Source organism: Verruconis gallopava (genome assembly GCF_000836295.1).
Source record: "Verruconis gallopava strain CBS 43764 unplaced genomic scaffold supercont1.3, whole genome shotgun sequence".
NCBI lineage: Eukaryota > Fungi > Ascomycota > Dothideomycetes > Venturiales > Sympoventuriaceae > Verruconis > Verruconis gallopava.
In genome coordinates, this window is record NW_015622139.1 from 970,043 (window position 1) to 985,844 (window position 15,802).

The 15,802-nt window shown below is 50.5% G+C and overlaps 6 protein-coding genes across 6 annotated transcripts; 4 read left to right on the forward strand and 2 right to left on the reverse strand.

Annotated features, from left to right (window-relative positions):
• Positions 1-67: 67 nt before the first annotated feature.
• PV09_01305 (uncharacterized protein) lies at positions 68-1,943 on the forward strand. The gene is made up of 3 exons (XM_016354167.1): positions 68-605; positions 659-1,283; positions 1,337-1,943. The coding sequence occupies exons 1-3, from the start codon at positions 228-230 to the stop codon at positions 1,546-1,548; spliced, it is 1,215 nt and encodes a 404-aa protein (XP_016218262.1). The 5' UTR covers positions 68-227; the 3' UTR covers positions 1,549-1,943.
• A 135-nt stretch (positions 1,944-2,078) lies between these two features.
• PV09_01306 (uncharacterized protein) lies at positions 2,079-4,586 on the forward strand. The gene is made up of 2 exons (XM_016354168.1): positions 2,079-2,414; positions 2,474-4,586. Exon 2 carries the CDS (start codon positions 2,582-2,584, stop codon positions 4,406-4,408), a length of 1,827 nt encoding a protein of 608 aa, XP_016218263.1. The 5' UTR covers positions 2,079-2,414; positions 2,474-2,581; the 3' UTR covers positions 4,409-4,586.
• An 856-nt stretch (positions 4,587-5,442) lies between these two features.
• On the forward strand, positions 5,443-8,562 carry PV09_01307 (uncharacterized protein). The gene is made up of 2 exons (XM_016354169.1): positions 5,443-6,322; positions 6,376-8,562. The coding sequence occupies exons 1-2, from the start codon at positions 6,272-6,274 to the stop codon at positions 8,329-8,331; spliced, it is 2,007 nt and encodes a 668-aa protein (XP_016218264.1). The 5' UTR covers positions 5,443-6,271; the 3' UTR covers positions 8,332-8,562.
• A 256-nt stretch (positions 8,563-8,818) lies between these two features.
• Positions 8,819-11,650, reverse strand: PV09_01308 (uncharacterized protein; the record flags this gene model as incomplete). The annotated part of the gene is made up of 3 exons (XM_016354170.1): positions 8,819-9,048; positions 9,995-10,046; positions 10,100-11,650. The coding sequence occupies 3 exons, from the start codon at positions 11,648-11,650 to the stop codon at positions 8,819-8,821; spliced, it is 1,833 nt and encodes a 610-aa protein (XP_016218265.1).
• Positions 11,651-12,266: 616 nt separating this feature from the next.
• PV09_01309 (uncharacterized protein) lies at positions 12,267-13,203 on the forward strand (the record flags this gene model as incomplete). The annotated part of the gene is made up of 2 exons (XM_016354171.1): positions 12,267-12,374; positions 12,445-13,203. The coding sequence occupies 2 exons, from the start codon at positions 12,267-12,269 to the stop codon at positions 13,201-13,203; spliced, it is 867 nt and encodes a 288-aa protein (XP_016218266.1).
• A 169-nt stretch (positions 13,204-13,372) lies between these two features.
• On the reverse strand, positions 13,373-15,036 carry PV09_01310 (GTP-binding protein ypt2). The gene is made up of 3 exons (XM_016354172.1): positions 14,731-15,036; positions 14,354-14,621; positions 13,373-14,296 (listed from the first exon to the last, which is right to left on the reverse strand). Exons 1-3 carry the CDS (start codon positions 14,758-14,760, stop codon positions 13,974-13,976), a joined length of 621 nt encoding a protein of 206 aa, XP_016218267.1. The 5' UTR covers positions 14,761-15,036; the 3' UTR covers positions 13,373-13,973.
• Positions 15,037-15,802: the final 766 nt, after the last annotated feature.

The window sequence follows — 15,802 nt, forward strand, 5'->3', positions numbered from 1 at the left end:
CGCCAAGTTTTGCGATCAATGATGTCAGCCCCGCCTGAGCTGCAGCCTGGACAAAAGCCACCGCCACACTTAATAGAATATGCGAATCGAACGTCAGTGCCCGTGAGCTTCGCAGTCAAAACCTGTATTTCATTGACATTTCGCACGGTTAAATTTCTTCTCTGACATTGTCATCGCAATACAATTACGAAGTAGCGCATGAGAAAGCTTGTGGGGTTTACTCAATCATGACTTCGGAATACTTCAACATCAAGCGCAAGGAGGTCCCGAATTCAGCAGCCTTAATGGAAGAACCGAAATCGCCAATTCTTACCGACGAGGACGAGAGATTTCTTGAGTTGATCACTTCAGACGAACAACCACCGCCGCTGCCTGAGCGACCTGCTGTGATTTTTGACACTGCAGAGAAGGCAAAGCCAAAAGATGCCCAAATTGCTTTGATGGATGGCGCGAACAAGATTCCTCTACCACAATCCCCTCCACTAGACGCCGAGGCTGAGCCATCAAAATCGGAGGAAGTGAAGCACAAAGAGAGCAAGACGCACAAAAAGACTGAAAGCTATCTCAGTTATGTCCGCACTCTCCCGCAAAGATTTGGAGGCAAAGTATGTATATACGTCCCTAAAGTCAATATCAGCAAACACTAAACAAGACTCAGAAAGGTAAAAGTAAGGAGCAAGCAGGCTCCGATCTCCAGGCTGCCGTCGAGGCAGCGAAGAAGGGTGAGATCGTCACAACAGACCCCGCAGCATCAAATGAGATAGAGAAGACGAAGGAGGAGCAGGATTTGACTAGCGTGCTCGACCAATTGAATCTCTCTGCGGTTAATAATCGCGCATTCAGCTTCTCAGAGAAGTCTCAGAAGATGATGGCCGAGTTCACACAGATCCTCAAAGACATTGTTAATGGTGTACCTACGGCATACGACGACCTCGAGAAGTTTCTCAAGAATTGGGATGAGTACCTTCGCAAGATGTACGACGATCTTCCAGACTTCTTAAAGAATCTAATTAAGAGTTTGCCGTCGAAAATGAGCGCGAGTATAGCGCCAGGGCTCTTAGCCGCGGCCTCGGAGAAGCCGGGTGCGGACGCGAAGGCGATGGACGTAACAACAGAAAGCAGGGATAAGAAGCATTCGAAGAAGAAGATCCCATCACTGAAGAAGCTTGTATCCGCGCAGGGCGCTGTGACCGGGATGCTGAAGAGTATACTCAACTTTTTGAAGCTGCGCTTCCCAGCCGTTGTGACCGGTACGAATGTACTCATGTCCTTGGCTGTTTTCCGTAAATGCTCCTCTCCTTTTTATTTTTCATCAGCGTCTAACGCAGTCGTCTAGTTCTGCTCTTCGTTTTCTGGTACTGCCACAAGCGCGGTAAAGAAACTCGGCTCGAAAAGGAACGCCTTGCTGCTCAGGACGCGGCCTCTGACTCTGACTTTGAACAAACGTCATCTGAGCTCGAAGACAGCACTTTGCTAGAGAACGAAGCGAAGGTACAGAGGATTCTCAATCAACCTCCGCCAACGTCGGTTTCCCCTGCCAGCACCTAGCCCTTCGGAGGATAAGAATTAGGATCGCTTGCTCAACTGCGTCCGTAGTGTTTCGTGATGTCGGCGCTTGGAATTTGAATGCGTCGTTGAAATGAGAATACCCACGCGCTAACCCGAAGTGATATAATAAGATTGAGGAACAAAACATGATAAAAATTTGTGTACGATTTGATTAGGAAAATCATTTAATTACTCTTTTGCAAGGGTAGACACTGAGCCGCATTTGGTGTGTCCGATCACGAGCCCGTCGCTCAGCATCACACCGTACTTGTGTGTGTCGTCCTCTCGCGTATGACATCGAGAATGTGGCCAAGGGGAATGAAGAGAATGGCGCGCCACAACGTATTGCACATCAGCACGTGTTGAAGCTGGAGTAAGATAGGCTGGTTAAGTTTCGCAATGTGCGAGTCTGGGGACACGGGATTCGCCCATGCGGACCGTCCCCAAATTTAGGCTGCCCCTAGCCCATTCAGGGACTCGGCTCTCACATTACCAAGGCAGACGAAATAAAGTTCAGCAACCGCTAGTCTTTCTTTCAAATCCACACACCTGCAACACCACATTTCTCGCGTCCTCGTACCACGCTGTCATATCGCCAGGAGACCGCTCTGGCGAACTATCTCGGATACACAAAAATCGACCTGATATTACCATCGATGGGCTACACTTTCGCATCCGGCGCTTCCTCTCACTCTTCCTTCGTGTTCGGCTTTGCTGGCTCAGTTGCGCTTGTGAATCGCAACATCGCTCTCGGAGTTTCCACAATCGAGGCGTCCTTTGCCACTCGAGAACAGCTAAGTGTGCGAGGCCCGCCTTGAAGGGCGGGCGAAAGGTTATTACGGAATAGATCTGACGGGATCTAAACGGTGAGGCTGCTCCTCATTGCATGTCGAAGGGTTTAAAAATACTGACTTCAGATGCGCAGCACGCGATTCAAGCGTAAACACTGCCTCGATCTCTAAACGCTGGCTTTCATCTAATCGTCTCTGGGTGGACGGAGCATATACCGTGACTTGATTAAGGCGTAGTCGATATGGCCCCTAGTACAACAACAGGCTCTGGCACTATCATTAGCAGCATGAGCGCCACTGGAGTCAGTATTGGAGAGTCCTGTTGCGACTCAAAGAGTGCATTGCGCCAAACTCTTCTGGTCAATGCGACTGGCTCGATTTTGAAAGCCGAGGATGACAGGACGCCGCGCTCCATTAGTAGAGTCCTAAGTCAAGAGACTATGGGCTCTTCCACTCCTCCCATGCGGATCGCCTCACAGTCTCCCGCGAGAATGAAGAGCCATATTCCTCTTGACGAGAGTACTGATGCACCGAAGCTTGACTTTGAGAAAGTGCGTAAGAAGGCCGCAAAGAAGAAGAGGCAGCGTGCACAGAGAATGGGACCAGCTGCTCCGGCAACGCAGACGATTCGGGGATTCCAGACGCCCATTACGTCTGCTGGAGAAGAGTCGGATCATTCAATCGCGAATACTCCGCAATGGAGCTCGAAGATTCGCGAGTTTACCAGCGTCACGAGCAGCCCAGCGATGCGGCCTTGCACGCCTTCTGGCATCAGTGCGCTGAAACAACGTCTGGACGCGCTGAGCATCGACACAAATTCTGGAGCGAGTTCACCCCCTAACATGCGCCGTGAAGTCTCCAGCACAGGATCGGATGCCAGTTTGAGCGATAGGACCGAGATGGACACATACGAAGTACCCCTTGTCAATGATTTCGTCAGCCCAGATGTTCAGTCCAAGCCCTCTACCATGCTTTCTTCCATCGAAGGTGGGCTTCGTCAGAATTCTGTTCATCGGAAGATGACCGCAGCTGACTTTGAGCCAATGAAGTGTTTGGGTAAGGGGGCATTTGGGACGGTCTTGCTTGTCAAGCAGGTTACGACTGGCAGATTGTATGCCCAAAAGCAGTTCAAAAAGGCGTCTCTGGTCGTTCATAAGCGATTGATCGAGCAGACGAAGACGGAACGTCACATTCTGGAGACGGTCAACCGCCATCCCTTCGTGGTCAAACTTTTTTACGCTTTCCAGGATCATGAAAAGCTATATCTCATCCTTGAATATGCACAAGGGGGGGAATTGTTTCATCACTTGGCCATGGAGCGAATGTTCCCTGAGGAAACAGCTTCGTTCTACATGGCTGAGATGGTACTGGCCTTAGAGCACCTTCACCAAAATCTCGGTGTTGTCTACCGTGATCTCAAGCCTGAAAATTGCTTGCTCGATGCAGAGGGTCATCTTCTGCTAACTGATTTTGGTCTCTCCAAGGTTGCAACCGATGACGCCGACAAGTGTAACTCTTTTCTAGGCACAGTAGACTACATGGCCCCTGAAATCGTGGCTGGCAAGGAATACAGCTTCGCCGTCGACTGGTGGTCCCTAGGCGCGCTAGGTTTTGATCTGCTCACAGGCGCGCCACCCTTCCCTGGCAACAACAATGCCAAGATCCAGGCCAATATTCTCAAGGCTAAGCTCAACTTTCCATTCTTTCTTGGACCCGATGCAAAGGACCTTCTCACTCGGCTTCTGCGTAAGGAGCCCCACAAAAGACTAGGAAATAACATGCCCAAGGACATGCAAATCATCAAGGGTCATCGTTTCTTCAAAAAGATTGACTGGAAGAAGCTGGCCAAGCGTGAGCTGGAGCCACCCATTAAACCTCTGATTACGGACCCGGAGTTAGCAGAGAACTTCGATACGGAATTCACGGAATTGGCTGTTAGCCCAGTGACGCAGAAGCGGAGCGTGCTTGCCGAGGATGAGCCGATGACTGATGCACCACCGGATCCTTTTGGAGGATTCAGCTTTGTAGCTAGCAAGAGCTTGTTGGATGCGGATCAATTCTTTCTATGACATGGTGTGAAAGCATTTTGGGTTGCTTTTTTTAGTTGCTTGCTGGCTTTTATCCGAGTTTCTCCGTTTCTTTTTGGTCTGAGAATTGTGAAGTATGCTAGTGCGCTGCGTTTGGCTCTGCTGTTATAGAGGTTTACCGATGCAAGCTTTGTGATTCCATCAATTGAAAAAGACTCCCATTTGCTTCACAAACACTACAAATCACGAATTTGCCTCTCCGCCTCAATCTAGTGTTCCAGTCTCCAGAGCATCTCAGCAGTACGCCTCTGTTCACTGGTTCCGGCTGTGGGGTCTCCACCTGCCCCTATTCGAAGCCAAGGGGGATGGGAATCGAACCACATGAGTTTTCCTTTCTGCAGATGGTAATGGAGGCGAGTGAGGTGGTGATACAATAGCCTGCCCTGATACCGTTTGTAGCGTGAGCTGGGTACAAGGTCGTCATGAACGGCGGTTTTTCCCTGACTGTACAAGGACACGGGTGGCTGAAACTCTGCACAGTCAGTGGACCAACGGTGTGGATGCACCTGCGATCCGCCATGATGCGTGAGTTGTGGCCATCAGAGCCGAACAACGACATCCTTGGACGGAGGAATCAAAGTAGGTTAAAGAGAACAAGGGGGAGCAGCTAAATTCGTTTGGTTGTCGTTCTGAAGAAGGAATCATTGGCTGGGTGGGGCGCTCCTATAGTGGACGCCTTGAGGAGATCTCGTTGAATGGTTTGCCACATATGATGTCGAAACGCTCCACTGCATCCATAGAAAGATGCAACTCCACGATCGAAACACATGAGATTGACATTTCTAACTATTGCCCTCAATTTCCATTACGCTACTAGTGAACCACTCAGTTGCACACAGATCTTCGTCACAACCTGTTTTCCCTCAGCGCATCGTGACGACGAGGGAACTAATCCCACACTATTTGCTTGAACCTGGTGGCCCACAAGCATGGCCCACCACAGATCGGATCACCTTTTGGACTTCTGCTTCTGGCTCTGGTGTCAATCCGTACGAGTGCGGCGACACGCCTGCAAGGTTAGAGGCTCAGAATAGCCGGTTTTGGCCTTCTCGCGTTGAACGTCGTCCAACCAGCTGCCGCCCGTACCTGGCGGCCCCCCTGAACGTCCTGCCAAGTGGCCCACACCGGGATCCGGATCGACGCTTTAACGGGCGGCACTCCTTTTGGATCGATGTTTCATGCTCACACGGCGATGCACCAATATCCAACCATGATTCCACGGCGCGCTCCCTGACGGATGAGGCTGTGCAGCTTCACGTTTGGAACTGCCTGTTTCCTCACACCCCCCCATAGCCGTTCTTCGCGCCCAGGATAGCTGCCGGTGAGCCTGGAACAGATACTCAAGCCAGTCAAGCATGTCAGGTTGTCTGTAACTGCCAATGCTGTTCGCACTGTCTCAGTGCTCCACGCCGCCGTCTAATGGCCGACCGTCTAGCCAGGAGCCTTGGAGGGATGGGTTGTTCACATGTTTCATGATTGCGCGCGGTCATGGATTGGAATAGCATCATGCTGTGGGTACTGGTATGGAGTGAAGAAGGAAGAGCAAGGTGGAGCAAAGGCCGTCGGTCTTTCTCGTGGCCCACAAATGCACAGTCCGTCATACAGGATGCAGGAAACTCATAAAGGCCGTGTATGTTCTCGTAACCCAAGGTTCTTTTCACCGCAAGCTTTTGCTCCTTCGTTTGTCCTGAGGGCATCCTTCGTTATAAAGTTGTCACATTCGCTTCTGATAGATATCTCGATACATTCGTTATTGGTTTGCATATTCTTCGCTCTGTATATCGCCTCGGCCTCCTTACGGTTAACAAACACTTGGTGGTTATCATCGTTGATTAACAAGGCAACATGAAAACCGCATCGGCGATCGCCACCTTACTGGGCGTCGCGTCTGCTACCGTAGGTCATATTTCACTTCTTATCCGAGGGACAGAACGCTAATAGGACTCAAGAGCTGGAACGACTACCCATCTTTCAAGACGCCCCAGAACAACGACAATCAATGTGATGGCCAACAGTCATCTGGCTGGAGCTGGTCCAACCTTGGCACTGGCAGCTTCTCGAGCTACGATGGCTTCAGCTTCAATGGCTGGACTTGTGCTAACAGCTTCGGAAAACGCGACCCTCTGACCAAGCGAAGCTTCCAGGACAAATGCATCCAGGGCTCCATCAGCGCCGGTAAAGGACCAAGCTTCAGCTGCGGTTCTAGCAAGAACTTCTCCATCGACACCTACCAGATATCTGTCTCTGAGGACACCGATGTCGAATTCCACTATCAAATGCCCGATGGCAGCACTTGCAAGCAAACCGCCTCTTGCAAATCGGGTGGTACGGTCGTAAAGAACACCCAGTGTGGTGGTGCTCAGCAGGTGTCATTTCAACTTCCACAGGGCTCGACGAGCAGCTGCAGCATTGGTATTCATTCGATTGGTTTCGACTGCAGTGGGCCGTCGCCGAGCACCAGTACCCCTGCATCACCTGCGTCTACGAAGCCAGCTTCCTCCAGTTCAAGCGCCCCAGCTTCTCCATCAAGTACTTCACCCGCAAAAGCTTCAAGCTCTAGCCCAGCTTATCAGCAGAGTACTTCACTCGCGCAATCTTCAAGCTCTAAGCCAGCTTCTCCGTCAAGTACTTCGCTGGCACAATATTCCACTTCTGGCCCCGCTGTGCCGTCGAGCTCCGCGCCAGCTCCTCCCAAAAGCTCAGAGCAGGCGCCTTCCCCGTCAAGCTCCGCTCCACACTACTCAAACTCTTCTTCTCCACCAGCCTCTTCTGGTCCTGCTTCTGCACCTCAATCCTCTCAGCCGGCGTCTCCTCAGTCGTCTCAGCCCGCGCCATCCAGCTCAGGTCCGGCTTCTTCGCCAACTTCGAGCAAGCCGGCTTCGCCTTCCGTGCCATCTGCCTCCACTCCTGGTTCTCCGGTCTCGAGCTCGAGCCCAGTCTCCTCGTCTCCCAGCATTCCCACGGCTTCATGTCCAGATGTGCTGCCTCAGTGCCTGAGCACTTGGATTCAATCATCAGGCTGCAAGGACAACTCGGATTACACATGCTACTGCAAGAACTCCGAATTCACGAAGAATGTCATCGAATGCGTCACGGCCTACGGAGCTGATGTGACGATCATCTCAGAGGCGTTGTCCTACCTCCAAGGTATCTGCGCAGCTTACATCCCGCAGAATCCAGGCCTCGTCACGAACTGCCCAAGTTCTATCCCAGTTACGCCTCCAGCTCCAGCAAGCACATCACCAGCAAGCCCTGCAGAAACAGGAAGCACTACCTACACAACGCAAGTTGTGACTGAGACCGTTTCAACATGCACGCCTGGTCAAACCGTGACAGAGAATGGTGCTACCACTGTCCTTTCGTCATCAAAGATCAGCACGATCACTCTCACAAAGACTGCCACTATTGCTACATGTGCCAAATGCAACGGTGGAGCCCCAGCGACATCCGCAGTCGTTCCGCAGTACACAACCGTTACTATCGCAAGTACATACACAATTCCGTGCACTTACACTGAGGGCGTCAGCCAAGGTTTCCCCATCCCAAGCTCGAGCACTATCACGCAGCTCACAACAGTTGTCACGGTGCCTTGGGTGCAATTCACCACGGCAGCCCCTGTTGCAGGTGCTACTACTTACAGTGTCGGTCTTGCACAAGGCCCAGCTCCTGGTGCTGGCGGTTATTCCGCCACTGGTTCAGGTCCTGCTCCTGCCACCAGCCCCGCCAATGCTGTCACGCCAGGAGGCTATGCTGGTGCGAGCACGACTTTCACACCGTCGGGTTACAAGCCAACAAGCAGCTCATCGTTCTCCCCAGCGATGGTGACCACAAACGCTGCTCCTTCTCATGACGGAAAGATGCTTGGCATGTTGGCTGCTGGTCTCATGGCAGTCCTTGCTCTCTGATAAGGTCAAACATGTAGACGAATGAAGTCTCTTTTGTTTCCTTACACAATCTTGTAACAATTTTCCTTTATCAACGCGAATCTCATCTGCACAGCGCGGGATCCTATCGGCGTAGAAACAAAACCTCTACTTGTCAGTGTTTAATGGGTACATGTTATACACAGGTAGACACTGTGAATAATAGGATAATAAAAAAACTATATAGCTATATGATGCTATTGATATTACACATTACCTTGACCACTTCCATGTCCCCTTTTTCCCTTAGTGTTTTGATCATCGGATCAATGTAGAGACAAGGATTCTCTGAGATCTTCCAAGTAGCAAAGAAATTTCAATGTCGAGATTTTGCTAACGACGTCGATGCGGTCTTTGAAAGCACTCGTGCAGAGGATAAAGGTCTTTGCTCTTTCGTAACTAATAAATAGTGTAAGATTATGATTGCGGTATGGAATTTGGGGTGATCATTGCAGGATCTGCTCTATAGCTATCTTCCAGAATATTTCTTGTTTGTTTCCGACAAATCAAGCCAAAGGTAATAGACGTATACGGCCTCCTCATACTCAGATCTGCCGTCGAAGCTGAGCTCGACCTCGTCATACGCCCTCTCACCAATGCCCAGAAATAGAAGTTTCCCACCTTCGAGGTTACCTTCGCCTCTCTTCTTCGTCAGATCCTGAAGCGATTCCCATTCTCGCTGAAACTTCTCGACGTAGTCTGCAAAGTTAGTGTCGTTCTCGCCAGGTTTTGCGGCACAAATTCAAATGGCTACTTCGTCCGTCTTCTGGTTTGCAGCCGGTGCAGCGACGAGGTCCTCTTTGACCTCGTCCTCTCCCCACGGCCAAACGCTATGGGAAACGATGTAATCCCACCTGGGATGGTCTTCGCGCAGCCTCTTGCACATCCCTTGATCGAGATGTGCGTACAGGTCGTTCCGGGCCCAACATCGCCAATCGGCATGAAGCCAAAAAGTGTGGATCCTTCTCTAATTAATGTTGAGCCATTCTTGGATCTCTGGGAGGACGTTCGGAACGACCTGCGCGGGCATCCTTCAAAACATGTGAAAACCGAGCCCAGAATTTGATCAGGAGCCAAGCAGAGAGATGATGTACCAGAGTTCTGGCCCCGAAACTGTGTGCGGCAAGATAGGCGAAACATTCATCTTTCAGTTTAGGAACACGTTCAGCCGAAGTTAGGCCGATTTCAGCTGTGTTACAAGAGTGGCTCAACCAAGAAGTCCTCGCCGAGTCTTTGGTTGTCGCTTCTGCAATCAAGACTTTGGAAAACCCGTGTCGTCACTTATGATGAATACGAAGACTTTTAAATTCCTTCGCAGCTTCAAAGGCATGTTGTAGTAAGCGAGCTTCGTCATTCTCCTCACTCCTGCAGCTTCGTCCTATTCACTACGCAACACTTTTCCTTGTAGCGTCTCCAACAATCTGTTCACTGTCAAAAACATAGCGACTAAATTCTATATGGCCACAGCCAACTAATTTTTAGAGCTCATGCAGGTTATAGAGGTAGAGATGTAATCTTGGCGTTTAAGGCGGGACAAATCGGGGGTGGGGGGTTATTTGGGCGCAGCATGGCAAGACTTACATTATACGCATGCAAAACTTGTGGTAATCGGATTTCGCAGAATTCAGCTGTTAGCCGTACGAACCTAAAAAATGCGCGCATTTCAGGCTCGCACTGAGCCCCCCAGAGATGAGAATCTAAGCAAAACTTATCAGAATTATATCTGCAACTAGCTCTTATTAGTAAACACCTGAGGCGGGCCATTCTTTGAAGAAATCTCTTGCAACGTCGTGGTCATAGATAACGTCGTGACCAGGCCCTGTGATACCGCCTTCTCTTCGTCATCTGTGGACACATTATTACGCTTTTTGTACCACAGAGTCCGCAAGAACTTTCTCAATCGGAGCTTGAAACCCTTTCTCAGTTTACGAATCGGAAATTTTATCCAGATCCACCAGATTAGCAGAACGACAAGAGTAAGAAGACTGGTGACGATCCAGTAGCTTTTCCATGTTGCCTTCTGCATCAAGGACATGCCGTAAAACGTTGCCATGAAAGTTGCTGGCAAAAATACCATGGTGAGAGCCGCAATTGCTTTCATCGCATTTCCATCGGCCTGGGCCAACAAGGCGGTTGCATTTGAGGAAGCTGCGTCCTGTTGGGTCACCAAGTTGTAGACGAGATTCATGGCGATGTCTTTCCTTGACTTCCACGAAAGAAGCCACCTCTTCTGGGAAGCGTGGGAGCGTGCCAAATACGAGGCTGCCTGTGCAGTCTGCTCCTGCGAAACGGTGTACTGAACACCCAGCGTGGATTTGCTGCGCTCGAGGGCCATTAGCAAGTTTTCTGCGATCATAGTCGCCATGTCCAAGCCCGCCATTGTAGAATCGATGTCTTGTGAGACGTTATGGAGCTTCACAGTCGCACCTTCAAGGACTGCACGTTGGTTTTGTCGCATGGAATAGTCGCTTTTCGCATAAGCGTCTACCGCATCGAGAACATCATATAATCGATGTCTGAGTTCATTAAATAGTTGTTTCGCACTCTCCAGGCTAGCTTGAGAAATTAAGCAGTGCAAAATATAAGGGCTCGGAAGGTTCTTATTAGATTGTTTAACAGTATTGGATGCCCACCAGTCTTTGAGCCGTTCCATACTATGTTCTCTCATTGCAGACCGCTCTTGAGTGCCGCAGGAAACAACATACGTCGTACACGCTTGTTGAGGCTTGTGGGACATGTAAACCGATATTGGAGTCTCGGAAACATGAATGTTCCATCGAGGATGTTGACAGTAGAAATGCGGCTCCGGGTTGTCCTCCCAGTCGCTTTGCAACTGAAAAATTGCGGGTGCGAAGTAGTCTGGCTCCCCAAGCAGCTTCGGTAGGAACTGTGGTGATACCTCGAATTCTGTGAGAATCCTGACTGCGACTTCCTGCGACAGAGATGTGACGTGTCTGAAGCTTGCCCCTCTATCCTGATTTACTATTTCGAGCCAGCAATAAATGACACGAAGGATGACTCCGTTGGCATCCTTTGAAGCACCAAGGTAATCCAGTATGGACTCGTCATCCTCGAAATCATGCATGTTCGAACCTCCATCCTTAATCAACTCAAGGACAATACATTTAGTCTCACCTGGACTTGTGTAGTTGCGATTTTCTTGGACTAGACCTTGATAATATCTCAAGTCGTGGAGAGCTGGATTTAGCCCTAGAGAATGTGATGGCCAGGACTTTACGTCGAAATCTCGTCTTTCCACTTGAGTATAGGTTCTTGCAAGTCGATTGCCTGATGGCAACATTATAGCCGACTATTTGAGCTCAACAGAGATTTGAAACTGACTTAGATTTAGACTACACGGATCGTCCCTCGTTGTTAGGAAGGTTGCTCGGCCAGGATCTGAGTCAATAGAACTATCAAAATGGCCCACAGTAAGACGATTGGGCACATATAGGTCAAGTCCGGTTTAAGAAGAAATTCAATACCCTGCACAAGAGTAAGGAGGTGATGCAGAGCCAAAAGTAGAGACTAAGATTTTGTGGTAATGAATAGAGTGTCAATATCTAGCCTAGCAGGAGTTCTTTCCTGCGAGATGGGTCTTGCAGATGGTCCTCCGTATCATATCTCGACTAAGCCTCAAGATGAATGCAAGGTGAATGCGATGCATCGCCGTCTCGTCAATTCTGCACTCTTTTATCAGAGACCGGTGGACAATCCACATCAGGCTGACACTCTTCTTTGATACAGATCGAACGTGGCGCAATCCTACCACGGCAATTGGCTCTCTGTCCCCGAATGCGCTGCTAGTTCACATCTTGGCTCCACACCAGCAATTCCAAACTGAAATTTGCCGATATGGCCAAGTTTCCTTGATGCCTAAACCAAAGGTGATGGAGTTGCGCCCCACGGAACCAGCCATGAGTCCCATGTTAGACACGTGCCTGGAGCAGTTTGACAACTTGCGTAGACGAGGTCTTCTTTTGTACGGTGACACGGATGCGGAGCTGGTACATGGTGCATTTCCGGTAAGATTTAATTTTCCCTGACGACAGGATGATTTTGATAGGCACAGCAAGTTGAGTCTCAAGATGGCAGTTACAATTCCGCATTGTTCCAGCGATCAGGAAAAAGCCACAGCTCAACCATCAGCCTGATGAAACCCCTGCGACACCCGACCCCTTTGGCAACCCTGACCCGTCCTTTGTCGTCACCCAAGTAAACGGCTATACTGTCCAGTTGAACAAATTTTGCGTGATGAGGCCACAGCTACTGCTGCATCCCCAGACTTTCTCGTCCCAAACAACTCGGTTGTCGATCGACGACTTTGTAGCTTCTCGAGAAATTATGCTAAAGCTTGACCCAATTGATGCGATAGCCTTTTACAACTGCTGCCCAGAGGCAGGGTCGTCACAGCCGTACAAGCATGTCCAGATCATGTTAAAGCCTGCTCGGTATGAATTCATCATGTGGCCGGATAGGGTCGCCGCAGATTCCATCGAGCGCCTCAATTACTGCCCTCCCGTGGAGCTCAGTGTTCCATATCTTGTACGCTTCGGGTCTATCAAGGATATGGGTGCGCAAGGCATCTTCGAGATGTATCAGCATTTGCTTTCCATCCTCGAAGGAATCCTCGGACGTGAAATCAGAGCCCACAATATTGTCTTCACGGCGGATTGGATGTGTGTCATTCCTCGTAGACAGTCAGGCGCCGATGGACGTCCTGGAGCCAACAGCATGGGCATGATGGGCGTGATATGGGTCGCTGACGACGCTGAGAGGCGATCTTGGGAGGATCTAGGCTTATCTAAGTATCTTTCAGAACTTGGGTTCCCTTCCGACTGGTGCCCAAACTGATAGACGATTGAGCTCCGCGTTAAAACAGGGCCTTCGGCATGTAGACATCTTGCATAGTAAATCAGGAATGCTATAACCTATTCAAAGGTGTATTACGGTGAACTCAAGCCTAGGCAATTATCATGAGAATGTAAGGTATCACTGTCGTTTACCCATTTCGAAACGACCGTACCAATCTCCTCAAGTGTCCATAATGATTTGCTCAATTTGATCCGAGGTGAAATGATGAAGTACACAAAGATTGCCATATCTTTAATCAGCAAGGAACAAGTAGATTCACCTTGGACGTGTGACTAGGTCCATCACTTTTCTCCGAACGAGAGGAATAGTCCCAGGCCGCGGATCAAGTCTAACATGGTTGGACAATCCGCCACAGACGGCAGAGCTGAGACACACGAATGCACAACGATAAGTGCGTAAGGAAACTCCATCGTGCTGGTCCTGCGTCTACTTTGTGAAGATCGAGTCCAGATTCAAGCTTTAGCAAGAGACCGACGTGCAAAAACTGAGGACGGATCAAAGATATTCGCAGTCAAGCGCAGGATATCCTATAAATTGCAACGTTAAAGCGAGCCAGAAAAAGCTATACACATGCTAGATCACTCTTCAAGCAAGCACGGATTCCCTCCGACCTGACGCCTACCCGTTTGATAATTAACGCCGATGCCCACCCGCCTCTATCATGCAGAGGGACCGGCAGGTCCCTCACGTCAGTCGTGTCTCTTCTCGCTCTCTCCTCAGCTCCGTCGCTAACGAACTCGAGGCAATCCTTAGCAGCACTGCTTGAATGCTCCCCCGCTTCCCTGTTGCTCACCGATGCTGACCCCCGTGTTTGCTGCAGGCGCATTCTGGCTCTGCGTGTCGATGATGCGCTTCTTGATGTCGGCAGCCAGGCTGTAGAAGGCCTTGTCGACGTTGATGTTGGACTTTGCAGAAACCTCCAGGAACGGAATGCCCAGCTCGTCGGCGAGTGCCTGGCCTTGCTCTGTGGAGACTGCGCGTTTTTCTTCCCAGTCGCACTTGTTGCCGATGAGGATCTTGTTAACGCCTTCCGAGGCGTGCTGTTCCACATTCGAGAACCACGTCCTGATGTCTTCACGTTCACGTTAGCTCTCGCCCCGTTTGTGCACAAGGAGGCTTGGTCGCATACTGTTGAAACTTCTCTCGTCTGTCACGTCGTAGACTAGCAGAATGCCCATAGCACCCCTGTAATACGCCGTGGTAATGGTACGGAAGCGCTCTTGACCGGCGGTATCCCATATCTGCAGTTTGACGCGCTTGCCATCCAACTCGATGGTTCGGATCTTGAAGTCGATGCCGATTGTAGTGATGAAGCTTGGAGTGAAGGAGTCCTCGCTGAACCGCAGCAAGCAGCACGACTTGCCTACACCACTGTCGCCTATAAGGAGGAGTTTGATCTAATGGCGAGCAGGTGCTCGGTTAGCTTCCTCAAAGGCATGCGTAATGGCCGTTGTCGGCATGATAACATCGGGCTAGGGTTTGAGCTGGAAGGGAGGGAGCACATACTAGGAAGTCGTAGTTGCGCGTCCCTGCCATGATGCGCTTCCTATGTATCACTTGCGCTTACGGCGGTGCGTCTGCGTGACTATGCGGCGAGACTCCGGAGGTCGCTATAGAAGAAGGGCAGGGTAGGAGGTAGTTGGGGCGTGTGGTAAGAAATGCCCCTCGTGGGTTCGTAGCTCTGCCGGTGAGATATGGCAGCAAGGCGTGCGGCGGAGCTGCGGTCTGGATCTTGTTCTATGCAGTTGTACGCACAAAGTCTGGCAAACAGTGTGACAAGTGACTGAGAGGGCGGCGTGCGGGAAGAACTGGGGGTGGGTATATCCAGGCCTGGAGGCGAGGATGACCAGGTCTCAGTGATGCTTGGCTGCGTGCCTGATACGGTTTAGCGTGCAATTCAGCCGCTCAACACCATGACGAAAGTCCAGCAAACTTGGTTGCAAAATCTTGCTTCCGACCTGTCCGCCACCATGCATGCGCTGCTGCATAGCGATCGGGACGTCCTGTATCAAATGGTTTCGAACGCCGTGAATTCACCAGGTGTGGCGCATCCTCAACGCGTTGCAGAGAACAGGATGCAAGAGCCCAGCTGCCGAAACTGAGCGGCAAGAGCGTCAAGTTAAGCTGATTGTAGCAAAGTACACTCTGTCGGGCAACACACAGTAGGAAATGTATTTACATGCTTTCGGCAGTTGTCTCACCCGCACAGCTCTATCGTGGGTCTCGTGCTATGAAGACTCATATACGCCCAAAGCTGTCACTCGGTGCACGACAGCAGCATAACCGTAGTTGCAATCCTAACACGCAGAGGCTGCTCAGACTATCATGCCTTCCTTCAGAACCTTCACTGGCTCATCGGAGCAATCTTGGGTCACGGCAAGAATTGGAGACTGCATGGGTTTCTGATCCAAACCACGATGACCGCATCCACGTTCCGAGTTTCTCGGCTAGGCACCATGACTGCAAATAGTTTCCATGCCCGACCTTTCTTTCCCTTGCCCAGAGGGTTATAATCTCAATAGAAATCAATCTTAGTCCTTACGTTGCTGAACGTCGCTTCGAATCACTGGGCGCATAA